The sequence below is a fragment of the Marmota marmota genome, unplaced genomic scaffold, assembly GCF_001458135.2.
Source record: "Marmota marmota marmota unplaced genomic scaffold, marMar, whole genome shotgun sequence".
Classification (NCBI taxonomy): domain Eukaryota; kingdom Metazoa; phylum Chordata; class Mammalia; order Rodentia; family Sciuridae; genus Marmota; species Marmota marmota.
In genome coordinates, this window is record NW_026000229.1 from 37,564,285 (window position 1) to 37,591,262 (window position 26,978).

The 26,978-nt window shown below is 42.3% G+C and overlaps 3 protein-coding genes across 6 annotated transcripts in view; 2 read left to right on the forward strand and 1 right to left on the reverse strand.

Moving 5' to 3' along the window:
- The window catches only part of Ppp1r14d (protein phosphatase 1 regulatory inhibitor subunit 14D), a 19,214-nt gene extending 8,080 nt beyond the window's left edge, over nt 1-11,134 (forward strand). Inside the window, exons 3-5 of one of the 2 annotated variants that reach the window (XM_015480821.2) lie at nt 10,308-10,388; nt 10,587-10,619; nt 10,848-11,134. In XM_015480821.2, the coding sequence (XP_015336307.1) occupies nt 10,308-10,388; nt 10,587-10,619; nt 10,848-10,913 (180 nt within the window). In that variant the 3' untranslated portion in view covers nt 10,914-11,134. The remainder of the gene's footprint in view (nt 1-10,307; nt 10,389-10,586; nt 10,620-10,847) is intronic. The other variant, XM_048793336.1, reaches the window with a different exon arrangement.
- Nucleotides 11,135-12,104: 970 nt separating this feature from the next.
- Zfyve19 (zinc finger FYVE-type containing 19) lies at nt 12,105-18,387 on the reverse strand. Of its 2 annotated transcripts, none has more exons than XM_015480814.2 (11): nt 18,193-18,387; nt 17,048-17,169; nt 16,827-16,877; nt 16,127-16,245; nt 15,883-16,028; nt 15,423-15,531; nt 13,733-13,942; nt 13,207-13,286; nt 12,827-12,925; nt 12,611-12,738; nt 12,105-12,532 (listed from the first exon to the last, which is right to left on the reverse strand). In XM_015480814.2, exons 1-11 carry the CDS (start codon nt 18,244-18,246, stop codon nt 12,454-12,456), a joined length of 1,197 nt encoding a protein of 398 aa, XP_015336300.1. In that variant the 5' UTR covers nt 18,247-18,387; the 3' UTR covers nt 12,105-12,453. The 2 variants fall into 2 exon arrangements, with proteins under 2 accessions (XP_015336300.1, XP_048649291.1); XM_048793334.1 differs by lacking the exon at nt 18,193-18,387 and adding an exon at nt 18,041-18,082.
- A 110-nt stretch (nt 18,388-18,497) lies between these two features.
- The window catches only part of Dnajc17 (DnaJ heat shock protein family (Hsp40) member C17), a 36,013-nt gene continuing 27,532 nt past the window's right edge, over nt 18,498-26,978 (forward strand). Inside the window, exon 1 of one of the 2 annotated variants that reach the window (XM_048793335.1) lies at nt 18,498-18,685. In XM_048793335.1, coding sequence (XP_048649292.1) covers nt 18,608-18,685 — 78 coding nt within the window. In that variant the 5' untranslated portion in view covers nt 18,498-18,607. The remainder of the gene's footprint in view (nt 18,686-26,978) is intronic. The other variant, XM_015480815.2, reaches the window with a different exon arrangement.

The window sequence follows — 26,978 nt, forward strand, 5'->3', positions numbered from 1 at the left end:
GTGCTAGGCAAGCACCTCTACACCCCAGTCCCATGCCCTCCTCTATTTATGATCCCCTGCTTCCTATCTCCACATAGCCAGATGTCTTAAAAGATTCATCTGCACTCACAGCCTTTGCTTACTATTTTTTTTTTTGGGGCTACTGGGCCCTCTACCACTAAGCTATACCTGCCAGCCCTTTTTGTTTTTTATTTTGAGGCAGGTTCTCACTAAGTTGCTGAGACTGTTTTAGAGCTTGCAATCCTTCTGCTTTTACCTCCCAGATCTGTGGGATTACTGGCTTGTGCCACCTTTTCTGACTTCTTTTATTTTTTTCCCTTCCCATCACCATTCAATCCACTGAAATCTCCCATAACTTGTTAAGATCTCTTGTGGTTATCATTAATCACTGCTTTGAGGCTAAATCTAATATACATATCAGTAGGGGACACTGGTGATCTCACCCCAGGGTTCTGAAATATTCTTTCCACTGAATGTGGTTGTACACAACAGTAATCCTAGCCATTGGCGGCTGAGGCAGGATGATTGCAAGTTCTAGGCCAAGTTCAGCAATTTTGTAAAGCCCTCAGCAACTTAATAAAACCTTGTCTCAAAATAAAAAATAAAACAAAGAGCTGGGGATGTAGCTCAGTAGTTTCCTATAGATTTTATCATATATTTTTCTCCCTGGTGGCAGGTGTCATTTTGATAACAGTCATTTTGATGTGGTGACGTTTTTCACTAACCTATTATATTTTCAACTTCAAAAAAAATATTGCAAATAATGTGTGAAGCAAACATTTACTAGCTCATTTAAGCCTGATTCATTTACTGGGCTCCATGGTGGAGAGATGAATGGTAAAGCATATGCTTAGCAAGCACAAGGCCATGGATTTAATCCCTACCAAAAAAAAAAAAATAGACTTGCAGGAAAGAACACCAAACTCTTATGATCCCTTATTATCAACACTAGACTGAAATGGCAATCATATTCAATATATGTATATATGTACATTATATATCAATATGTGTTTGTTGAATAAGCAATATAATAATGGTTTGAGGGACAAGACTCCAGATTTTTATAGAGGCAAAGTTTTAACCTTTATAGCTTATCTTTATTATTCTTTCTCTTCCCTTCTTTCCTCTCTGTTTCTTTTTCTGGGCAAGCACTATATCTCTGAGGTATGCTCCAGCCTCACTAATGATTTTTGATGACACCAGACATTGTAAATTTTACACTGACATAAGTGGATTCTTAAAAATCTTCCTTTAAGGTGTGTGCAGGGCTCATGCCTGTAATCCCAGCCATTTAGGAGGCTGAAGCAGGAGGATCACTAGTTCAAGACCAGTTTAGGCAATTTATTGAGATACAGTCTCAAAATAAAAAAGAAAAGGGGCTGGGGATGTAGCTCAGTGGTAGAATGCCCCTGGGGTTCAATCCCTAGTACTAAAAAACAAACAAAACAAAATAAAAAACAGTTATTTGTGATTCGATTTGATTCATCAGAGGCTTGTTTTCAAGCTCTATTAGAGCTGGTCTAAAAGTAACCTTTAGGGCTGGGACTGTAGCTCAGTTGCAGAGCACTTGCCTAGCATGCGTGAGATACTGGATTCAATCCTCAGCACCCTATAAAAATAAACAAATAAAAATAAAGGCATTCTGTCCATCTACAACTACAAAAAAAAAAAAAAATTGAGTAACCTTTAGTCTAGGGAATAACCTAACCCCCCTAGTAAAGCATGATTCTTTTGAGGTCTCTACTGAATTCTTGCATGATCAAGAATAACTCTCCAGGGGCTGGGGTTGTGGCTCAGTGGTAAAGCTCTTGCCTCACATATGTGAGGCACTGTGTTCAATCCTCAGTACCATATAAAAAATAAATAGGATAAAGGTATTGTGTGCATCTACAACTAAAATAATAATTAAAAAAACTGTCCACCCTGGTGGTTGGACTTTGATTTGTCTTCCAGTCCTACCTGAAGTCTGTTCACCTTTGTGTTTTCAGTGCCTCATAGTATCTGGTTTTGTAAAATTTTACTCAGTGAATGTGCATCTTCTTGTTCAACACACTGAAGAGAACCCTCATGCAATTTCTGGAGGTCTCTTTCTGTGTAACTTATTCCTCTCCAGAACTTTGTCCAGCAACTTCTAGCCACTTCAACCTGCCTCTACTCTGATCTCTGTCACATCAATATAGCAAGACCACTGGGCTCTCCTTGGGATCTTTCTCTCTGTTCCACAGTCTTTCCAGGAAGAAATATGGAACAATTACAGAATTTACTGCTTTTTTTCCCTTTCTTTCTGGGATTATAGTCCCAAGCTACCTGTTGTCTGATGTCTGAAAATATTGTTAATATATTTGTCTAGTTTTCTAGTTATTTATGTTGAGAAAAAAATCAGGTCCCTGCCATTCCATCCTGTTAGCATAAACATCTGGTTAACTCTTAGCCTTTGGATCTCGGATCAGAGGTCACTTCCTGAACCCCAGGGTTGGTTGGGTTGTCTTCCCATGTGCTGTCTCCTCAGGGTGCTTATCTTGTGTATTTCTCTCATCTCTATCCTTTAGGAGACAATAAGTTTTGTGGTTTTTTTTTTTTTTTGTGTGTGTGTGTTGCTGGGAATCAAACCCAGGGCCTTGTGCATGCGAGGCCCTTTTTATATTTTATTTAGTGATAGGGTCTCTAAGTTGCTTAGCGCCTTGCTAAGTTGCTGAGGCTAGCTTTGAACTTGTAATCCTTCTGCTTCAGTCTCCTGAGCGGCTGGGATTACATACATGCTCACCATGCCCAGCATTATAAGCTTTTTAAGGACAGTATCATGTCTGTCTATTTTGCTAATATGACCCCAGCAATCATCATAATGCTTAGTACGTGTCATGCACTCAATAAATAGGCATAAAATGGATGAATGAATGAATGCTGAATAATATGAGCTAGAGAACAAAGAAGCAAAGGAGGAAAGTCTAGAACTCAGGTGAAAGGGCTAACTTAGGCACTATTTATTTTTAAAAAGGTATGGAAGGACCAGAAGTGTTAACAGTGGTTACCTGTTGGCAGTGGGAAGAGTGAGAAGGTAGGTGAGGTTCTTTTCCTTTTGCTGTCTTTTCTTTCTTTTATCTATCTTATTTATTTAATTAATTTATAAAATTGGCTTTATTGAATTATAATTGATAGCATAAAATGTGCCCTTTTGAAGTATACATTTAGATGAACCACCATAACAGATAAGGAACATCTCTACCTTCCAAAAAGTTCTCCAAATAGCACTTACCTTTAAGCAAATTAAATAACTAATTGCTTATCATACCTGGGTTCCCCATGCTCCCTGGGTACTGAGGATTGAACCCAGGGCCTCAAGCACACAACCTAGGCAAGTGTTCTTACTTAAACTATATCCCTAGCCCTTCATGCCTCTTTTTACTATGATTCATTGACTGCCATTTATCTATAGGCTCTTTGAAAGCAGTATCTTTTTTTTTTTTGGTACCAGGGAATGAACCCTGGAGTACTTAACCACTGAGTTACATCCTCAGCCCTTTTTATTTATTTTGAGACAGGGTCTTGCTAAGTTGCTAAGGCAGGCCTTGAATTTGAGATCCTCCTGCCTCAGCCTCCTGAATGGATGAGGTTATAGGTGTGTGCCACCAGGCCCAGTTTATCTTTGTTTTATGTTCACTGATGTGCCTAAGTTCGCGGTGCCAAGTAAACAGTAGCCATTGGACAGATACTTGAATAGTTAAATTCCAAAGGATTAAATAATCAAATGGAAAAGGTAAAATGTTCAAACCTCTAAAAAATGTAAAGGTGATTAGAAAGTATTTATCCAAGTCTGATAAATACTTGCTAAGAACTTTCTAAGCAGAAAGGAAGGGAGGAAGGAAGGGAGGAACCAACACTGGAAAATTCCATTAGATTCAACCATATAAACAAATCCAACTATTATCCTAACTGTCTCCACTGTTACTCATTAAACATAAAATATATTTATTTCCATCATATGTGAAGTGCTAGGGTTAATCTAAATTCAATAACTTAAAAAAGAAAAACTATTTCAATTAGTAAGAAAAAATGACTGAGCATGGTCACACATATCTGTAATCCCTGCTACTTGGGAGGATGAAACAGGAGGTTCACAAGTTTATGCCAGTCTCAGTAACTTAGTAAGGCCCTCAGCAACTTAATGAGACTCTATCTCAAAATTTAAAAAGGGCTGAGAATGTAATTCAGTGATAAAGTGCCCTTGGGTTAAATCCCTAGGACAAAACAAACAAATAAAATTTTTAAAATGTCTAGGGATATAGCTAAGGGATAAGGAACCCCCCAAAAAGAAAAAATAAAAAGAAGAAAAAATAAGCAAGAAATAAAACAAAAGAATCCCATACAGATATGGATATGGTCGCTGTTCCTTTGGGGACCATTGGGGGTTCCCAAGACTCCTTTAGGGGTTCCATGATTATTCTCATAACAATACTATAAGATGTTGTTTGCCTTTTTCACTATGTTGAGATTTGCACTGATGATGCAAAAGTATTGCTGGCCCTTAGCGTGAATCAGAAAAATAATACTGGGCTGTGGGTGTAGCTCAGTAGTAGAGTGCATACTATGCATATGGAAAGCACCATGTTCACTCCCCAGCAGCAACAACAAAAAGTATTATGAGTTTGTATAAGTAATCATGTTCTTTACCACCATGTCATTTTTCACTTAAGAAAGTCCTTGATGGCCAGGCATTGAGGTTCATGTCTGTAATCCCATTGACTGAAGAGGCTGAAGCAGGAGGATTGCAGGTTCAAGGCTAGCTTTGGCAACTTAGTGAGACTCTGTCTCAAAAAATAAAAAGGGCTGGGGATTTGGGGATGTGGCTCAGTGGTTAAGCACCCTTGGGTTCAATCACAATACAAAAAAAAAAAAAAAAGAAGAAGAAGAAGAAGAAAAGAAAGGAAGAAAAAGTCCTTGATAAAATAGTAAAAAATTATTAATTTTATTAAATATTGACTCATGTCTTTTTTGTTTGTTTGTTTGTTTGTTTGTTTGGTACTGGGGATTGAACCCAGGGGTGCTTAACCACTGAATCACATCCCCAGCCCTTTTTTGTATTGTATTTAGAAACAGGGTATTGCTAAGTTGCTGAGGCTGGCTTTGAACTCCTGATCCTCCTACCTCAGCCTCCTGAGCTGCTGGGATTACAGGTGTGTGACACTGTACCTGGCTTGTTTTGCTTTTTGGGTTTTTAAATTTTTTTTTTTTTTTAGATTTGATGGACCTTTATTTTTTTTATTTATATGTGGTGCTGAGAATTGAACGCAGTGTCTCAGACGTGCTAGGCAGGCGCTGTACCACTGAGCCACAACCCAGCCCCTTGTTTTGCTTTTATTAGTGCGTTATAGTCATACACAATAGTTGGCTTCATTTTGACATAATCATACATGCATGGAATTTAATTTACTCCATTTCAGTTCCTGGTTCCCCGCTTTCCACTCCTCCTCCTCTTTATTCTCCTTTTACTCTACTGCTCTACCATTTATTTATTTATTTATTGTACTTGGGATGGACCCAGAGGTACTTTTACCACTAAGCTACATCCCCAATTACATTTATGCATGTATGTATGTATGTTATGTATTTGTACTGGGAATTGAACCCAGGGGTGCTTAACCACTGAGGAACACCCCAGCCCCCCTTTTTTGCATAGATCTGATTTGGTATGATCTTTTCTTTTTTTAAAAAAATATTTATTGATTGATTTTACAGTATAATGCATTTTGACATAGTGCATACAAATGGAGCACAACTTCTCATTCCTCTGGCTGTACATGGTGCAGAGTCACTCCAATAGTGTAATCATACATGTATTTAGGGTAATAATGTCAGTCTCATTCTACTGTCCTTCCCATCCCCACAGTCCCACCCCTCCCCTCACTCCCTTCTATACAAACCAGAGTTCTTTCATTCTTCCCTATCCCCCTGTCCCACTATGGATCCACTTATCAAAGAAAACATTCAGCTTTTGTTTTTGGGGAATTGCCCAGGCTTTAAAAAATATTTTATTTAGAGACAGGGTCTTACTAAGTTGGTTAGGGCCTCACTAAGTTGCTGAGGCTGGCTTTGAACTTGCAGTACTCCTGCCATAGCCTCCCGAGCTGCTAGGTTTATTTTTTATTGGGGCAGGGTTTTTCTGAGTTGGTTAGGGCTTCACTAAATTGCTGAGGCTGGCCTCAAACTTTCGAATCCTGCCTCAGCCTCCTGAGCCCCTGGGATTACAGGCATGCACCACCATACCTAGCTATTTATTTAATTTTAAATTGGTGCTTTATAGAAATACATAAAAGTGGAATTCACTGTGGTATATTTACATATGCACATAGCATAATTTTGTCAAATTCATTTTTAATTTCCTCCCCTTTCCTATCCTTCCTCCTTCCCACTCATTTTTTTTTTTTGTCAATGGACTTTATTTTGTTTATTTATATGTGGTGCTAAGAATCAAACCCAGTGAGTCACACATGCTAGGCAAACACTCTTCCACTGAGCCACAATCCCAGCCCTGCCTCCTCAATCTTGAGCTTATGTCTTCTTTGCTGAGCACAGTGGCATATACCTGTAACCCCAGAAGCTCAGGAGGCTGAGGCAGAGAAGGACAAGTTCAAAGCCAGTCTCAGCAACTTAGTGAGGTCCTAATCAATTTAGTGAGACCATGTATCAAAATTAAACAACAACAACAACACAAACAACAACAACAACAAACTGGGGAGGCTGGGCATGTGGCTCAGTGGTTAAGTCCCCCTGGGCTCAATCTCCAGAACCAAAAAAAAAAGACTCAATCCTTAGAACAGTTTTAGGTTAAAAGCAAAATTGAGTGAAAGGTACAGAGTTCATATATGCCCTGTCCCTACACATGAACAGCCTCTCTACTCTCAATGTCCAGCCTCAGAGATGGTACATTTGTTACAGTTGATGAACTTACACTGACCTCATTACCATCCAAAAATCATAATTTACTTTAGGGTTCACTCTTAGTATTGTACATTCTATGGATTTGGCCAAAAATGTATAATGACATATATTCACCAATATCATATCCTACTCAACAGTTTCACTGCTCTAAAAATCCTTTGTGTTCTGCCTCCTCCTTTCCTCCTCCAAACCCTGGCAACTATTGATCTACTGTCTCCATAGATCAGCCTGTTTCAAAATGTCATTCGTTATAGTTGAAATCATACTGTATATAACCTTTTAAAAACATTTATATTGGTGAATTATAATTATACATAATAGTGGAATTCATTATGTCATATTCATACATGCACATTTGGTCAATCTTATTCCCTAGTACCTTCTTCTTCAGTATATAGCCTTTTTTTTTTTTTAAATACTTATTTATTTTTTTAGTTATTGGCAGACACAACAACTCTGTTGGTATGTGGTGCTGAGGATCGAACCCGGGCCGCACGCATGCCAGACGAGCACGCTACCGCTTGAGCCACATCCCCAACCCAGCATATAGCCTTTTAAAATTGACTTCTTTAGGGCTGGGGAAGTAGCTCAGTGGTAAAGTGTAACTTGGCATGCACCAAGGCCCTGAGTTCAATCCCCAGCACTGCAAAAAAGGAAAAAGAAAAAAAAATAATTCTTTAATTTAGCAATATACATTTGAGGTTCTTCCATGTTTTTTCAGGGGTTGATGCTCATTTTGTTTTTATACTGAAAAATATTTCATTGGATGTTCCAAATCTTATGCATTTACCTACTGAAGACCATCATATTTGTGTCCAAATTTTGGCAAATATGAATAAAACTATAATAAACATCTCTTTGTAGGTTTTTGGTTTGTTGTTTTCTTGAGACACAGTCTTGCTGTTGTTATGTTGTCCCGGCTGCCCCAGAACCTGTGATCCCTTGCCTCAACCTTCACTTGCTACAGCATCCAGCTGTGTACAATTTTTTTTTTTTTTTATTACAACCCCCACTTCACCTGCATTGGGTATTGAGCCCAATGCCACTGAGCTGCATTCCCCAGCCATTTTTATTTTATTTTTACTTGTTAAATTTTTGGTCCTATGGATTGAACCCAGGGGTACTTTACCACTGAGCTATATTCCCCAGTCCTTCTAATTTTAAATTTCAAGATAGGGTCTTATTAAGTTGCTGAGGCTGGCTTTGAATTTGTGATCCTCCTGCCTCAGCCTTCCAAGTAACTGGATTACTGAGCCTGTGTGCATGTTTTTGTATGGATGTGTTTCCATCTCATTGGGTAAACAGCAAGGATTGTGTGGCAAGAGTGTGTTTAATTTTGTAAGAAACTGCCAAACTTGGGGCTGGGGTTATAGTTCAGTGGTAGAGTATACGCCTAGCATATGTAAGGCATTAGGTTTTATCCTTAGTACCACATAAAATAAATAAATGAAATAAAGTTAAAAAAAAACCCTGCCAAACTGTCTTGTAGTGAGCCTATACCATTTTGTATTCCCATCAGCAATGAGTGAGAGTTCTTGTTGCTGCACACCCTCACCAGCATTTGGTATTGGTAAGGCTTTAGATATTTTGCCATTCTAATAGATGCATAGTGCTCTCATTATTTTAATTTGCAATTCCCTAATGACATATGAAGTAGAACATATCCATCCATGTGCTTATTTGCTGTCTGTATAGTTTCTTTATCCATTCAGCCATGTCCCGTCCCTGCCCGCCCCCCCATACTGGGGACTGAACTCAAGCACTTAACCACTGAGGCATTTCCTGAGCCCTTTTTATTTTGAAACAGGGTGTCAATAAGTTGCTGAGGCTGGCCTCAAACTTGCAATCCTCCTGTCTCAGTCTTCCAAGTCACTGGGATTGCAGGTGTGTGGCATCGTTGGCCCATTTTTAAATTGCATTGTTTGTCTTCTTACTTTTGAGGTCTCCCCACCCCCACCCAGTACTAGGGATTGAACTCAGGGGCACTGAGTTCTTTGTGCATTTGGGATAACAGTGCTTTATCAGATATTTCTTTTGCAAATCTTTTCTCTCAATCTGTAACTTGCTTTCTTGTTCTCTTAAGATTTTTTAATTTTTAACTTTGTATTAATTTTTTCAGCAACTATAACTTTTGTATACATATATTTATACTTAGTTGTTGATGGACCTTTATTTTTTATTTATTTATATGCAGTGCTGAGAATCGAACCCAGTGCCTCACACATACTAGGCAAGCGTTCTACCACTGTGTTACCCCAGCTCTCAGCAACTATAACTATAAAAGAAATATTTTTATTGAGGTAGGTTTCACATAATTCACCCACTTAAAAGCGTGCAATTCAACTGTTTTCAGTATCTTAAGAGATTATTAACCATTACTACAGTCTAATTGTAGAACGTTATTTCTCCCCAAGAAAGACCATAAGCACAGTAGTCACACCCCATTCCCTTCCACTACCATTTCCAGCTCAAGGCAACCACTAATCTACCTCAGTCTCTGTAGATTTGCTTATTCTAGATATTTCATATACATTGAGTCATTGACAATATGTGGCCTTTGTAAGTGGCTTCTTTGACTAACAGGTTTTCAAGGTTAATCCATGTTGAGCATAAACTGTTCCTTCCTTTCTGTTTATTGCTGTGTAGTATTATCTGTCTATGCAAGATTTCATTTTTTCACTTCATCAGTTGAGGGACACTTGGGTTGTTTTCATTTTTTGACTATTAACGAATAATGCTACTAAAGAACATCCATGTGCAAATTTTTTTTTTTTTTTTTGTACTGGGAATTGAACTCAGCGGCACTTGACCACTGAGCCACATCCCCAGCCCTATTTTGTATCTAATTTAGAAACAGGGTCTCACTGAGTTGCTTAACACCTTACCATTGCTGAGGCTGGCTTTGAATTTGTGATCCTCCTGTCTCAGCCTCCCAAGCCACTGGGATTACAAGCGTGCACCACTATGCCAGGCTCATGTGCAAGTTTTTGTGTAGACCTGTTTTCATGTCTCTTGGGGGCAGACCTTGGAATGGAATTTCTTGGTCCAATTATAACTCTATATTTATCATTTTAAGGAACTGCCCATCTATTTTCCGAATTAACTGTACCAAGTTACATTTCTACCAACAATGTATATAAACTTGGCATTAAGTATAGACAGTTTTTAAAGAACCCTAACACTGTTTCAAATAGAACATAGTAGGTATTAAGTAAATATTTGTTGAATGGAAAATGGGTATTCTGTGAGTAAGGTGAGGCTAAATGTAGGAAGTCAGAGATGAGGTTGGAGATGGGTGAGTTCCTGAAAGTAACTTTCTCTCCAGAACTAGCTGACCAGGCCCGTCTGAGCACTGTGTTCTTCCCAAATAGGATCAACCAGTCCCTGAGCCTGAGATTGACCTGGAAGCTCTCATGGAACTATCCACAGAGGAGCAGAAGACTCAGTTGGAGGTAGGATGAGACTGGGCCCAGAGGTTGGGGGCCAAAAGCTGGTTTGAGATCAAGGTGGACCCAGGAACCCTGAGTCTGCTTCCTTGGGTTGAGTGGGGAGAACGACTTCAGAGGGGAGAATTATTATTGGGAGATTGAGTGGGACTCACAGGAATGTACTTTGGCTCATGGATCCACTCTCTGCTCTCTTCTACTCAGGCCATTCTCCAAAACTGCCCCCGCCCCACAGAGGTATGGGATATTCTGCTGGTCTAGGGGCAAGAGGGGGATGGGGATGAAGGGTGGTTGTGGGGAGGTCACTAATGAAGAGGAATGTTTGAAAGGAAAGCTTGGTCCTGCATCCTTCTTTCCTTCCCTGGCTAAGGGAAGCTAGGATCACAGTCAGGGAGAGATTGGGGAGGGCAGTGTGGTGCGTGGGTGTGATTTCATGCCTTAATCTTACTCTTCTTTCTCCTTCAGCCTTTTATCTCTGAGCTTCTCAGTCAACTCAAGAAACTCCGAAGACTCAGCCGGCCTCAGAAATAAACCTGGAGAGACTACCTTAGCAGCCTCAGTACCCTGGACCCTGGCTGAAAGGAATACAGTTCCTTGAGACACAGACAAGGAATATAAAGGACAGGGAGGGACATTGGTACACCCTAGTATATGTGCAGTCGCAGCTAGGCTGTCTGGGAGCCACTCATTGCTGTTGTCCAGTGCTTTCCATGTCAGCCAAGTGGATAAAATCTTTAGCAGCCCCAGCTAAATGGAGTGTGGAGCATATTTGTGCAGAGGGACCAGGGGAAGGAAAGGGTGAAGCGATTCATTCAAAGACCAATATCCTAAGTCACTAGGCTGTACCTACATACCTGATCCATCCATCCATCCTCCAAATGGGTCTTAAAAACTCAAAGAAAGTCAACAGCTTTGCTTTGGTGAAATCACAATCTAATAAAGCCTGGAGGCCAAGCTGAGGGCAGATGGCTAAGACACATAGTGTCCTGGCATTACAAGGGAGCTCAAATGTCAAAGATTAATTTTGAATCTAGAGAGGAGGTAACAGGAAAACTTAGCTGGATCTGGGGGTATCAGAGAAAGCTCACCCCTCTTCTACCCACAGATGATGGGGGAGGCTCAGGTGAGGGTCTTTTTCTTGAGTTGATTCTAGTTGTGGGCAGGAAGAGAAAAAGTAGAGGCTATGCAGAACATTAAGAACATAGGTTGAGAGGCCAGAGGCAGCTCAGGAGAAGTCATTAGAAAACAGATACTGGGTCTGAATGGCAGGCAGGTTGGGACAGGAGCCCTGGGAGGTGGGGTCCTTTGTAAGTAAGGCAGGTATGTATGCATTGTTCCTCCATGCACTGTTTGATTACTAAGAGAGACTGAGAAATTCAATACAGAGGGGCCTGGAAATTCTGCCTAGAGCAGGAAACACAGTTTGGTTGAATGAATTTTCATGCTTTCTTCATGAGGCCACCAGGATAGGTGGGACTGTTCCTGCTGGAAGAAGATTACAGAATAGCTCATTTTTTTTCTTTCCTTCCACAGAACTGTTCTTATAGTCTGCTCTGCTCTTGCCATCTCTCACAGGGCCTGGGCTCGGGGTCAACTAGGTTCTAGAGATAAGAGATGCTGAGGGTGGGGTAGCTCCGTGGCAGAGCATGTATTTAGCATGGGCAAAGACTAGGTTCAATCCTCAGCATTGCTAGAAAGAGAGAGATATGGGTAGATGCTGAGCCCAATGAATACATATACTTTATTAGATCTACTATGTGCCAGGTAGGGGAACGGGCCCTGGAGCCAGGCTACAGGACTCACCCTTAGATTCAGTTTGGTCTTTCTAGAACATCATGCCTCTTACTTCTAGTCCAGGCTTCTTGGAGGAGGGACCCTACTTTTTCCCTTTGGCTTTTCCACTCATTGTTTCAAATGGAATCTTTCCTCTTTCCAGGGGACACTGAGGCTCAGGAAGGGGTGTATCCATCATCAGTAGACTTGATCTGCTGTCTCATTGATGCCCTCAGGGCATCACTGCCAGCCTGCAGGATGTCTATAGGACCACCTTTCCAGGAGGGTCGGGGTTTCCTCAGTACTGTCCGCCAGTATATGGGGGACGGTAGGCTGATGTCTGATGTTCTTTAAGCTCAAAGGCATCATGGCCCTCCCTGTGGAGCAAAGGGATGCAGATCAGGGATTGTAGGCAACTCTCGAGCCTTTCCACAGAACATTCTACCTGTACCCACCGGAAGCACCGAGCACAGTAGAGGTCTCCATCACAGCCAGCACATCGCAGGGTGGCATCCTCATTGCAGATGCAGCACCAGGGAAGTTCTTCTTCCTTAGCCTCTGGCCTGGGAGCCATGACTTGGGCCTTCAGGGACCAGAGAGGAATACAGGAAGTAAGATACATGATAGGAGCAATCAGCCAGGTAGGAAGGAAGGCTATGGGCTTTTCTCACCTTAGGCTCTGTTCTGCAGGGTGGGGCCTGGGGTCGGGAAGCTGGCTCCACAGGGATGTTAAAGCCACTTGCCTCATCCAAGGCAGCTTCTTCAGTGAGCTGTGAACAGGTGAAAGGGTACTACTCCCTGCTCCAGGCCCTTCTCCCAGTATTTCTGTGCTGTAGCCTTGGCTTCTCTTCTTCCTTTACTTCTTGCCTATGGCTGCTGATTCCCCATCTCAGGGGGCCAAGGGGCAAATCTGGGTCACAGGGACACAAGGACCCCAACTTGAACAGGAGCTGCAGAATGGCTACCCCAGAATGGAGGCCAGGTGAATGGGGCCAAGCAGCTATGAGGCAGAAACAGGACAGGGGTGGCTGGATGGGTAAGCCAGGCCTACCTGCTGCATGACTCTCTGGATGGCTATCTCCTCATCCTCCTCATCATCACTGTCTGGGAGGCGGAGGTCCTGAAGGGTCACTTGAATGAGGGAGAGATGGAAATGGGAGGAAGAGTGAGGGTGAGAGATTTCACCTAAACTACTGTCCTCTTCTGGAAATGGTTTGTTTCCCAGGGTTTGTTCCAGAGCTGAGGAGCCTCATTAGCCACCCCTGTTCAGAACTTGTCCCTCCCTGTCCCAACCCTACAAGGCTGGACCATTAATGAAGTAGCTTTAAGGAGCGGGGCAGGAAAAGAAGCCTCAGCACCTGAAAGGACTGAAGGTCCCCCTACCTGATGGCTGCCACTGATTCCTCACCTACTGCTTTGCCCCAGTTCATTCCTCATGGCTCTGGGTAAGGCTCAATAGATCTCTGGGCATAGGGACCTCTAGCACCTGACTTAGCCCTGGGAAGGAGAGCTTGGCCTGAGTGCAGGGGAAGGCTGTGATCAACAGACACTAGTGAGCAGCTGACTCCAGCCTTTACCTTTGTCAGGGTCCTGTCCCCGCAGCACAGCCAGTCGCTTGGCAAGGGCCAGGATCCGTTCCTGCCTTGTATTCTCCTCCCGTAGCTCAACTGCTGCCTCAGCCAGCAGCCTGGTCTTCTCCTTCTCCAGGGACCAACTGGCCTGCCCCTGGGAATTAGTGTGCTGGCTTCCTGTGCCACCCTGGTTGAGGTCATTCTGGAGAGAGGCAGCTGGAAGAAGTAATGCAGTCAGGGAAGAAGAGGCATTCTAAGATTTCTCCCCCATAAGTCACTGAGCCCATTTCTCAACTTTTTTAAAACTATACATTATCAGCTTTGTGCTCAGCCCTAGCACATGTGACTTATATTACAAATAAGATTAGTATTTCCTCCGATTTTTCAAATGTTAAAAATTAGCAATTTTGGACATATTTTTTCAACCACATCCATCCCCACCCCACTGATATGTATGGGCTGGATGTCCCATGGTTTCAGAATCACTGCCCTAAAGGATTAGGATATGAGGAGGCTAAAGTTCAGCCAGTTTCTGCCATTCAGGGCTGGAATTAGACTTCCCTGGGAGCAGCACAAAGAAGGCATGACTGAAGCTGAGATTTTATATATCACTGGGTAGGAAGAACTTTACCAGAGTGGGTGTGGCTCTGACATGATCACCTTTAGCCTAGAGTTTCAGAGCAAGAGGTTTGAAACCAGACAGCTTTGGGTACAAGGCCCATCCCTGCCACTTAAGAACTATGTGGCCTTGGTCAAGTTCCTTAAGCTCACCATGCCTGAGTTTCCTCATTTATATATGGGCAATAATAGTACATACCTCAAAATTATTGAGGTTGGTCCATGAAATTGTGTCTGTAAGCAAGGTTTCTCAGTCTTAGTTCTATTGACACATTGGACCAGATAATTCTTTGTTGTGGTGGAGAGGCTAACCTATGCATTGCAGGATGTGGCTTATGGCATCCTGGGCTTCTACCCACCAGATGCCAATAATATCCCCCAAGTTGTGATAACCAAAAAGTCTTTAGACATTTTCAAAAGTACCCTGGAGGGTAAAATCATCCATGGTTGAGAACTACTTCTCTGAAGCTTTCAGAAAACACTGTCCAAAAGAATTTTCTATGATGAAGGAAACAGTGTATATTATGTCCCTTATCTATCCCATAAGGTAGTAGCCATGAGCTCATGTGAGTATTGAACACTTGAAATACGGCTGATAACACTAAGCAAATGAACTTTAAATTATATTTAATTTTGAATAGCCTCTTCTTTTATATCATCATCATTATAGAGAACACTCACTACACTCAATGAACACTTATATTATGAGCCAGGTATGGTCCCAAGAACTATTGGATTATCTCATTTGCTCCTCATGACTTCCCTGTGAGGTAGGTTTTTACCATATACACCTCCATTTTACATATGATGAGAGTGAGATTTAGGTCAAATAACTTGCCCAAGATCACACAATTAGTATGTGGTAGAAATGGGGATCACTGTCTGATTCTAAAGCCCATGCACTTAAACACTAGGCCTATATTAGCTCCCTTTGGAGTAAACACTCAATAAATGATAGTTCTTATGATGTTGGTCATTCTTTACTTTATTTTCATCTCCAGAGGGTGGATAGCAGAGCCTCTCCCATTTGGGGGAAGAGATGGGGCATGTTCCTGGAGGAGCTAAGTAGAAGGGTTACCTGGACCTTCTTGTTCCCAGCTCTCATCAATAGCCACCTCAGCTGCCAGCTGTGTTAGCAGATCTTGTGTCTGCTGATCCTGTGTCCTGGTGTCTGCTGTCAGATGTTCCTGCCCAGAGGAGGGAACCTCAGTGGGGAGTGGGAGTAAGGTAAAAGCCACATAAAGCCTAGAAGTATCCTGGGTCAGGGGTGGATGCTGAGGAGTTCTCAAAGACCAGGCAAAGGTTTGTCTTAATCAAGTAGGTCTGGCAGTCCCCAACAGGACTGTGTCCACTTTTTTCTGACCCACTCAATCTTGCTGCTTGTCCCTTGTTCCTTGGCCTGGCAGCAGGCCTGAGGCTCAGGAGGTAGGGGTGGGAGGCTTTACCAATTCCTGTAAAGCATATGATCATACATGTATCTGAGCTTCTTCTGGATCCTTTCCCTAGGAATCCCTTCCCTCCCAAGCCTTAGCACTCACCAGCCTATGGGTGTGAGAAGGCAGAACCCTGCCCTGAAGGGCAGCAAGCCGAGTCTCCATCTCCTGGACAGAAGGGATAGAACCCTGGGTTTCATCCTTCAGTGCAGCCAGCCGTGCCTCTATCTCTGCCTGTGAGGGTATTGACTCTGCAATCGGCATAGGGGGAGCCAGGTAAGGGCCAGAGGAACCTCAATCTCAGAATCTCTAGACTGTCCTTTTGGCTACCCCGCCTGCCTCCACTCACTTGGCTTGTTCTCCTGACGGAGTCGTGCTAGGCGCTCAGCAATGACTTGGTCTTGTTGGGTCAGTGCCTGGCTCCTGGAGGTGCTGGGCTTTTGCTTGGTTTCCAAGGCTGCCACACGTCTAGCACGATAAGAGATAGAGGTGCTTGAAGGCAGAAGTGAGGACTGAAGGCACCCATTCACTGTTTCCCATTCAAATTATTTCTAGGCATCTAGGGAGTCCTGCAGTAGGAAATTTTCTATGGCTCTTGCTGCTGTCACCCTGCAGCCCAGCCCTGCTTACCAAATAGAGGGTCTGGTTGAGAGGGCAAGTTCTGCCAAGTGCTCGTACTGGGGAGATGGTGATAAGCTACTTTCTGAGTTAAAGAGGGTGTCCAGGGCTGGGCATGGCAGCACTAGCCAGGTGTGGTGGTGCATGCCTGTTATCCCAGCAGCTTGGGAACTGAGACTGGAGGATTGAGAGTTCAAAGCCAGCCTAAGCGACTTAGTGAGGTAGTTATAAACTCAGTGAGACCCTATTTCTAAATAAAATATAAAAAAGGGCCAAGGATATGGCTCAGTGGATTAAGCACCCCTGGTACCAAAAAAAAAAAAAAAAATCTCCTGACCCTGAACTTACTTGAACTAGAGACTAGGAGAAGAGTCCTACCTATGCTCCCTTGTCTTTTCCCTGTCCTCATTATTTTTTCCTTTAATACTTACTTTTTATAGTTCTGGGGTGGTGACCACTTGGAGACATTGGCAGGAGAACCTCTGTAGAGAAGAAATCTGGTATCAGAAGTCCTGCCATCCCAGTCAGTGTCCCCACCTCCACCCCAAACACTTCCTGGGCTGACCTCTGGCTATACAGCACAAGGTTGCAAGGGCTGTCCAGATGCTCACTGCTGTACTTGGTGAAGCCCTTATCCATACTGACTTCTTACCTGGTCAGGACCTCGTGGCACTGCTTGCAGACTTTCTGTTGGGTGTTACCAGTCCGAGGTACCACTGCACTGAAGCTGAGGCAGCCGGAACAGAAGGCCCGGCCACAATTCTTACAGCCATACTACAAGAAATATGAAGCAGGAGGATCCATCTGTTATCTACCCATATGGGCTCCTCCCTGGTACTCTTGAGTATTCAGAGAGAGGACAGAGAGGTTGTGACCAGATATTAGGAGGAGGAAAAGGATTGGGACAGAGGGTAAAGCAATTCCTTGGTTTCCAGTCCCTTATTCAAATCACATAAAGCTTCAAACAAAATTCCCATGCTTTCAACCACCTTCAACTGTGTGCCTGGGGAGGGGTGTAGAAGGCAAACCCTGTGTTTCAGGTCACTGACTCTTTAACAAAGGAGAATCAGACAGTGCAGGGCTCATGCCTTCTCTGCTCTGGAATAGATAGAGGGAGGTTTAGCTCAGGATGGGATGATAACAATGGCCTCCATTTATTAAGTACTTACTGTGTGCCAGGCACTAAGCTCAGTACTTAACAAAAATTACATGATTTGCCCAAACCAAGGTCACTCCATGATAAAACAGCAGAGCTCAAATTTGAACAGACTCAAAAATCCAGGATTCTAAAATGTCCTGCCTCCCTGTATGCCATTAAATTATCACATCTGGTTCAGGCACAGAAAAGCAGTATTTTACCATGATAACCTGGTAGGTCTGTGTTGAGGACAAGAGAGCCTTTGACATGGTGCCCTGGGACGATAGGGGAGTGTGATCATCTAACTCAAGAAACAAGGGTAATGGCAGGCTGCTGTATGGGGAAGGTTTCAAAGCAGAGAGAATAATGAGCAGGACAACTGTCCCAAGGTATTAAAACCGCGCGGGGGAGGAACGGAGTGGGAAGGCAACAGTTGGATGCTACACTTACGTTACAGAAAAGTGTAATTTCAAAAAATGACGTTAACAAGCTTTAGGGTGCTCTCACCTTCAGCACCTCACTGGAACCTCGCATCAACCCCGAAAGCGAGGGAGCGCTGGAAAGAACCCACAACACCGAATCTTTGGACCGTAAATCTCATGCTTTTCCCTTCGCTTCGCGCCCTCCCTAACCCTTTAGCCCTCTGGGAGAAGACTCGCCTCCTTCTTGAAGAGGGTGAACTTGACAGCACAACCATAGCACCTACTCTCCATCGCGGCTCCCGGCGGTGCAGAAAACGGAGGATTGAAGTCAAACCTTTCAGGACCAAGCCCCTAGGAAGTTCACCCACCCACGTCCTGCCCTACACGCCCACTTGCGCGATCCCGCCTCGGCCTTGACTTGGGGAAATCCAGACTCACCGCCTGCGCCCGAGCGCGGCACAGGCGGGAGCGGGGGCTGCCGGGAGCCGTAGTTCATTTACGGCTGCGCGGTCCCTCAGAGTCAGTCAAGCCTGACCCGGAACACGACCATTCCCAGGGGGCTAAGCGCCACTAGGCCTGCTCGGAGCCTGCGGTCCCTGCACATGCTTGGGCTCTTGGGAATTGTAGTACGAGCACCGTCAAGGCTGGAACCATGGCGGTGACCAAGGAACTATTACATATGGACTTGTACGCATTGCTGGGCATTGAGGAGAAGGCGGCAGACAAAGAGGTGAGAATGGTGGCGAGGAAGGCTGATTCTGAGCGACCTGGCAGCCTTTACTGTCCTGGTTCCTTGGCTGGGACCGGCACCTTCTCTTCAGGTTCGACCAGGCCCTGGGCGGAGAAGGAAGGGAGGCCCGGCGGCCTCAGAATGTAGGCTCCCACACCTTCCTGAACAATTTGAGGGCCTCACAAGTAAGGGGAGTTCTGGGGGCTGTTTAGGAGAGCCCCTGTATGGGAGAGTCCTGGATGAAACTGTAAGCGAAGCCGGCCTCCTCTCTGCGCCTGCGCAGCCTCCGCCTTGGATTTGGCTTCCGTCTTGTGCTGTCTTTCATTTCAGTGTTACCATTCTCAGCAAGTGATAGTGGGCCCTAAGCAAGAGAATCGGAAGGGTAAGGCAAGTGGCCCAGATTTCCACCTACCTAGGTGTACATCAACGTGAGGGGTCGCAGGGAACGGGTTCGGTGATGCTCACCTATCTTCCCACCGACTCGGAAGGTCGAGGCAGGAAGATCGCAAGTTCGAGGCCAGCCTTAGCTATTTAGTGAGACCCTGTCTCAGAATAAAAAAAAAAAAGAGGCTGAATATACTGTAGCTCAGTGGTAAAGTACCCTTGGGTTCAACCCCCAGTACATTAAAAAGAAAAAAAAAAAAAAAANGGGAGCTTCGGGGCAGAAAAATCGGGGAGACCCAGAAGGTTTTGAGAAGAGATGCTGTCAACTTATACAGAATTTCCCCTGCAGCTGAAATCAAAAGTGACCACAGGGGGCTGGGGATGTGGCTCAAGCAGTAGTGCGCTCGCATGGCATGCTTGCGGCCCGGGTTCGATCCTCAGCACCACATACAAAGATGTTGTGTCGGCTGAAAACTAAAAAATAAATATTAAAAAATTCTCTCTCTCTCTCTCTTAAAAAAAAAAAAGTGACCACAGGGACATCTATAAAGCACCAAAAATATCTACTACAATATCTACTATATCTCTCTCATAAGTCTAATATTTCGGTATTCATAAGTCTAATATTTCGTGGTGTCGCAGGCCTGTAATCCTGAGGCAGGAGAATCGCAAGTTCAAAGCCAGCCTCAGCAACTTAGTGAGGCCCTGTCTTAAAATAAAAAAAATGTGGGGCTGGAATTGTGGCTCAGTGGTAGAGCGCTTGCGTAGCATGTGTGAGACACTGGGTTCGATTCTCAGCATGGCATATAAATAAACAAAATAAAGTCCATTGACAATTAAAAAAGAATTTAATTTTTTTAAAGGGTTGGGGATATGGCTCAGTGGTTAAGTGCCCCTGGGTTCAATCCCCAGTATCAATCAGTTAATCAATCAATCAATAAAAAAGAATAAAGATAAACCATGAAAAGTAAGTGGCACACCCTTAGAAAAGCCTTACCAATTATTTTCTTTCATAGCAGCCAGTTCTCCTTTCCAGTACATATTTCCCTTTGCACTTTGGATACATTGGCTAACTTCATGCTAATGGACATTTTTTGGTAGAAAGCAAGGGAGTCCTAGTCACTGGTGTTCCCTTCTCTTGGTTTAATACCCATCATGTTCTCTAGGGGAACTTGGGAGAACCAAAGGATATTTAAAATATATATATGAGGAAAGCTTCCTAAAGTTGGTTCTTTGACCATACAGCCTAGGAGGTGTCCCTTCCACCCCTGCCCCAGTACTGGAGATTGAACCCAGGGACATTCTACCACTGAGCTATATTCCCAACCATTCTGTTTTATTACTTATAATTTAAATTTTATTTATGTTTTTGGTACTGTAGATTGAACCTGGGGATGATTTACCACTGAGTTACATCCCCAGCCCTTTTAATTTTTTTTTAATTTTGAGACCAGATCTTGTGAAGTTGCTTAGGGCCTTACTAAGTTATTGAGGCTGGCCTCGAACTTGCAGTCCTTCTGCTTCAGTCTCCTGAGTTGGCTGGGATTATAGGTGTGTGGCACTGGGCCCCGTTTTTTTTTTTAAATATTTATTTCTTAGTTTTCGGCGGACACAACATCTTTTTGTTTTGTACGTGGTGCTGAGGATCGAACCCGGGCCGCACGCATGCCAGGCGAGCGCGCTACCGCTTGAGCCACATCCCCAGCCCTTTTTTTTTTTTTTTTAAATTAATATTTTCAGTTGTAGATGGATACAATACCTTTATTTATTTATTTATTTTTAATGTGGTGCTGAGGATCAAACCCAGTGCCTCATACATGCTAGGCAAGCACTCTATCACTTAGTCACAACGCCAGCCCTCTTGCCCAGCTTTTTTAAAAAATTTCCATATGTAAGTGAGATAATGCAGTATTTTCTTTTCAGTGTCCGGCTTACATCACTTAGCATAATATCCATGTCATCTTAAGTGACAGAATTTCCTTCTAAGGTTGAATAATATTCCATTATGTGTACATATATATGTATATATTTTTAAAAATTTATTAGAGGGGCTGGGGTTGTGGCTCAGTGATAGAGCGCTTGCCTAGCATGTGTGAGACACTGGGTTCGATTCCTAGCACCACATACAAATAAATAAAAAAATAAATGTCCATCAAAAACTAAAAAAATATTTTAAAAAATTATTAGAGCTTTATAGTTATACATAGTAGTTGGGTTCATCCCAACCAACTTATATATGCGTAGAATTTGATTTCAGTTCATGATCCCCTACTTTTCCTCCTCTTTTCCCTCCCCTCCTTGTTTTCCTGCCTCTATTAGACTTCCTTTCACTTGTCTATTTATTTGTATTTGATTGGTTCTTTTTACTTATATAGAAAGGTGAAATTTTCTGTGGTATATTTATATATGCACATAATGTGTTTTTTTAAGAATTCATTCTGTTTTGTCTCCCCTTTCCCATCCTTCCACTCTGCTTCTTGATCTTCCCTTTATGATATTCTGCCCTTCTCTCTTAGCTTATTTCATTTAGTATATTATTCTCCTTTTCCATTCATTTACTGGCAAATGCCATAATTTCATTCCTCTTTATGGCTGCATAGAACTCCCGTGTGTGTGTGTGTGTGTGTGTGTGTGTGTATGTATATATACACACACACACAATTTCTTTATCCATTCATCTGTCAATGGACACTTTGGTTAGTTCTGTGTCTTCACTGTTGTTAGTAATGCTGCAATGAACAAGCTAGGAACCTGAATCATGAGCCATTCTTTTTTTTTTTTTTGATACTGGGTATTGAACACAGGCATGCTTTACTGCCGATCCACATCCCAATCCTTTTTTATTTTTAATTTGAGACAGTGTCTTGCTGTATTGCTGAGAGCCTTGCTAAATTGCTGAGGCTGGCCTCAAACTTACAATCTTCCTTTCTCAGCCTCCTGAGTCCCTGGGATTACAGGCATGTGCCACTGCCCTGGCTGTGAGTCATTCTGTCTTTCTTTCCTTTTTAAATAGTCTATTTGACTTTTTTTTTTTTTTAATTCTAATCTATTGGGCCTGTCAAATCTATTCTCACAGAAAATGAAATGATCTTGGTACTCCCTTAAACCCCTAATATTCTTCTTTTTTTTTCAGTACTGGGGATCCAGTACAGGGCCTTGCACATGCAAATGCTTTTCCACTGAATTACATCTCTAGCTTCCCTATTGTACTTTTTTTCTTTTCTAAATGGTGGGGAAGGGGAAACACACACACACACACACAGAGAAAAGAGGAAATCGGGGGTGGAATGGGGTGGGGTCTGGAGGTCGATATGAAGTGAAGGGATTGGATGGCAGAGCCCCAGTTGTACTTTTAATAAAATAGAATTTCTTACCCTTTCATACATGTTTTTCTTCTGCCAAGATTGTTCTTCCTGTCATGCATGCTTACTATGTGTATCCTTCAGAACTCAACTTAAAGGACACCTCAGAGAGGCTTTGCCTATTGCTAGCTTTCATAGCAGCTGGCTCGCCTCCTTTCCAGCATTTATATTACTTTGCATTCATGTATTGAGCTCTGTGATTATTTGCTTCATGCCTTACTCCCCTCTTTACTCCTACCTCTGTGGAACAGATCTGATCCATTGACGTCTGATCCATTTGCCTGACCTGCACATTCCCTACCATTTTCCCCTTTGCTCATTGTGTTCCAGGCATATTCTGTTTTTGATGTTGTTGTTTTTGTTGTTTGTTTGTACTGTGATTCAATTCAGGGGCCTTCTTGGCCTCCTTACTTGGTGAATGGCACATAAAGAGGTCTCAATAAATATTTATTGAGTGAATGAAGGATCAATTACAGACACCAATGCATTTACTTGACTGGAGAATCAGGAGGCCTAGGATAGTCACTGTCTCTCTCAGGGAGGAGTAGGGCAACCTATGGTTTGGGGTCAAAAGTTCCATGTAATGCCCATCCATTCAGAATATGTGTCAAAGAACATATCACTCTTAAAATTTTTACTCTCTGGCTCTTTATAGAACAATTTGCTCACTCTAGTTAAAGTTAGGGACAAGTTCAATTCTACCTTTCTGTATGCAGAGCTAGTCCTCTGCAGACCTTTTCCCCTCCTATCAATACAAACCTGGGAGGCCCAGAAAAGGGCTGAACACCACCATCCATATGAGTTTAGAGAATCAGTAATTCCCTACATCCCCCATCTAGCCCTGGACCAGGCAGGTGTTTTCTTGTAGGAAAGCCTTGAATTAACGACCTTGGTTTGAGGTGGAAGTACTCCTGGGGAGAGAATCCAGTCTTCTGCTAGAACCTGAAGCATTGAACCACAAGTTCTTATATATTCACAGGGCAAGGCACCAATGGCTGCCAACTTGAAGACTAGATTGTAAATTAATGCCATTGGCAAATCTTATAGAGAGATTCTGAAGTAATCTCAGGAATTTTATGGGTTACTGTAGTGGACTTCTAACCCTTTTCCAATTTCTGGTCTTGTCCCTTGATCTTCTATACACAGAAGCCAAAGTGAGACTTAAAATGGTGATCAGATTTTGTCACCTCTGGTCATAACTCCCCAATGGCTTCTCATCAGTCTTAGAATGAAATTTGAAGTCTTTCTCTTGACATGAGGCCCTCTTTGCCTGATCTGCACATTCCCTACCATTCTTCCCTTTGCTCATTATGTTCCAAGCATATTAGTTCTGTTTTTTTTTTTTTTTGGTGTGTGTTGTTGTTGTTTTTGTTGTTTGTTCGTACTGTGATCGAACTCAGGGGCCTTCTACCGCTGAGCTACATGCCTAGCCCTTTTTATTTTTTTTTTAAGGCAGGGTCTTGTTAAATTGTTTTTTTTTTTTAAAGAGAGAGAGAGAGAGAGAGAGAGAGAGAGAGAGAATTTTTTAATATTTATTTTTTAGTTCTCGGCGGACACAACATCTTTGTTTGTATGTGGTGCTGAGGATCGAACCCGGGCCGCATGCCTGTCAGGGGAGCGCGCTACCGCTTGAGCCACATCCCCAGCCCTGTTGTTAAATTGTTAAGGCTGCTCTTGAACTTGCAGTTCTCTTGCCTCAGCCTCTGGAGTTGCTGGGGTTACAGTGGTGTGCCACTGCACCCTGCTGTTATTATTTTTTAAAAAAATCTTGGCAAACATACAGGGTTGGGTTGTGGCTCCGTGGTAGCGCTTGCCTAACACGTGTGAGGCACTGAGTTTGATCCTCAGTACCACATAAATAAATAAATAAATTTATTTTTAAAAATTGTGGCAAACATGCATATGTAACATAAAATTTGTCATTTAAATCCTTTTTGAGTAGGATTTTCAATGGTTTAAGTACATTTACGTTGTTTTGCAACTGTCAGCACCATCTATCTCCAGAACTTTTCTATCATTTCACCATCATTTCAAACTATACCTTTGTACCAAGTAAACATAACTCCCCATTCCCTCTTCCCCCCAGCCCCTGAAACCACTCTTCTGCTTTCTATGAATTTGACTATTCCGTGTACTGCTTATATGTGGAATCATATATTTGTCCTTTCTTTTCTGGCTATTCACTTAATATAGTATTTTCAAGTTTCAATCATGTTGTAATGTATCAGAGTTTTCTTTCTTTCTTTTTAGTTGTAGATGGGAATAATACCTTTATTTTGTTTATTTATTTTATATGGTGCTGAGGATCAAACCCAGTGCCTCACACATGCTAGGCAAGTGCTCTACTACTGAGCTATAACTGCGGCCCAGAATTTTCTTTCTAAGGCTGAATAATATGCCTTTTTTTTTTTTTAATAATATGCCTTTTAAAAATATTTTTATTTTAATTTTTTGTTATTGAGGATTAAACTCAGGCACACTTTACACCTAGCTATAACCTCAGTCCTTTATACATACATACAAATACATACTTATATATATATATATACACACACACACACACACACATACACACACACATATATATGTGTGTGTGTGTATATATATATATATATATATTTTTTTTTTTTTTTTGAGACAGGGTTTTGCTAAATTGCTAAAGGTCTTGCTAAATTGCCTAGGGTAGCCTCAGACTTGCAATCTTCCTGGCTCAGCCTCCTGAGTTCTTGGGATTACAGGCATGCATCACTGTATCTGGCTAATATTCTATTTTATACATATATTGCATTACCTGTTGATGGATGCTTGGGTTTTTTCACCCTTTGGCTATTGTGAATAATGCTAGTATGAATGCTAGTGTACAAATCTGAGTTCAGTGGCAGAGAGCTTGCATAACACATGTGAATCCCTGGGTTAATCCCCAGCAGGTAAAAAAAATGGAAAAAATTATTTTTATTTTTAAAATTGTTTATTATTTTGGTACTGGTTACCCAGGGGTGCTTAACTATTGCTACATCCCCAGCCCTTTTTATATTTTATTTCGAGATAGGGTTTTGCTAAGTTGCTTAGGACCTTGCTATGTTGCTGAGCCTGGCTTTGAACTTGTAGTCCTCCTGCCTCAGCCTCCTGAGTTGCTGGGATTACAGGGTATGCTACTGTGTCCAGCAAGAATTATTTTTACAATATAATTGCTGGACCATATGGTAATTTTGTGCATACTGTTCTGTCTTGCACAGCAGTTATATCATTTCACCTTTCCACCAGCCATGCACAACGGTTCCAGTTTCTCTCTGTCCTTGACAAAACTTATTTTCTGGTTTGGGGTATTAACCATCCTAATGGGTGTGAAGTGGACCTCCTCTATGTTTTTTGTTTTGTTTCTTTACAAAATCACCTACAGGTCCTACTTGAAGACCTTTACATTTTCTGATTTTTCTGGTAGAAAATTCTGTCTCTGAGCATTTGAATATTTCACCTTAGTCAGATATCTGTCCAAATACCACTCCCTTTGGAGAGACTTTCCATGATCCATTATTTAAATTAACTTCCTTACACCCTATTTTGCTGTGTATTTCTAGGTAGTAGATCTCACTACTGCACATTATATTATATACCCATTTGCCTACTATTATTCTTCCCTTTAGAATGTAAAAAATCTGAGTAGAAAGGAACTTCCTCCTTTTTTGTTTATTGCTAGGTCTCTAGCCCTTTGTACCCAAGTAAACATAACTTGTCCAGCCCGTGACAGATGCTCAACAAATCCTTGTTGAATGATTGGATTAATATTCATTATTATTTTCTTAGGCAGTAATATTTTATGACAAAGTGAAATTACTAGAACAAAAGTAAATATACTTACAAGCTTTTGATTCAAAATACAACCTTTCAGAAGGATTGTATGGCACACTTCTACCAGGTAGGTAGGTGAGAGGTTGCCATCTCTGCTTGCAGCCCTGGCTCTTGACAGCAGCGGATTGTGTGCCCAGTGCCTTGCCCAGGGCAGCTACACCCTGAACCTTCATGTCAAACTGAACAGTGTTCTCCCCTGGTTCTTTTTTTATTTCCTTTTCCTTTCTCCCTATGTGCTTTAGAGGAGGGGAAAATATTTCCTATCAAAAACATTCTTTTGGTGTGTGGTGCTGAGAATCAAACCAGGGCCTTGTGCATTCCAAGCATTTAGTCTTCCATTGAGCTACACCCCTAGCACATAATCATTTTTATCAAGGACCTTCTGGATGTCAGAGTTGTCACTTCTGTCTGTTTCCAGCTTCTGTGTCTTTTGCTCCTCGGTCCTATCATTTTGAAATGTGGATGCTAACATTTGTAAGTCTCCTAGAAGTTCCTAATCAGAAGGTTATTTCTTAGAAACTTGGTGTAGAAAGTAACAGTTTTTATAACTATTCTTAAGTGAGACCAAGAACTGTTACTTGTCACATCTACAATGTTTGAAAATGGATAGAAACCTCAGCAAGGCTGAGAATTGTACCTTTATAATCACCTTTGTACTCACTTTCAGTTATAGTTAAGAAAGTGAACTTTGGAGTTAG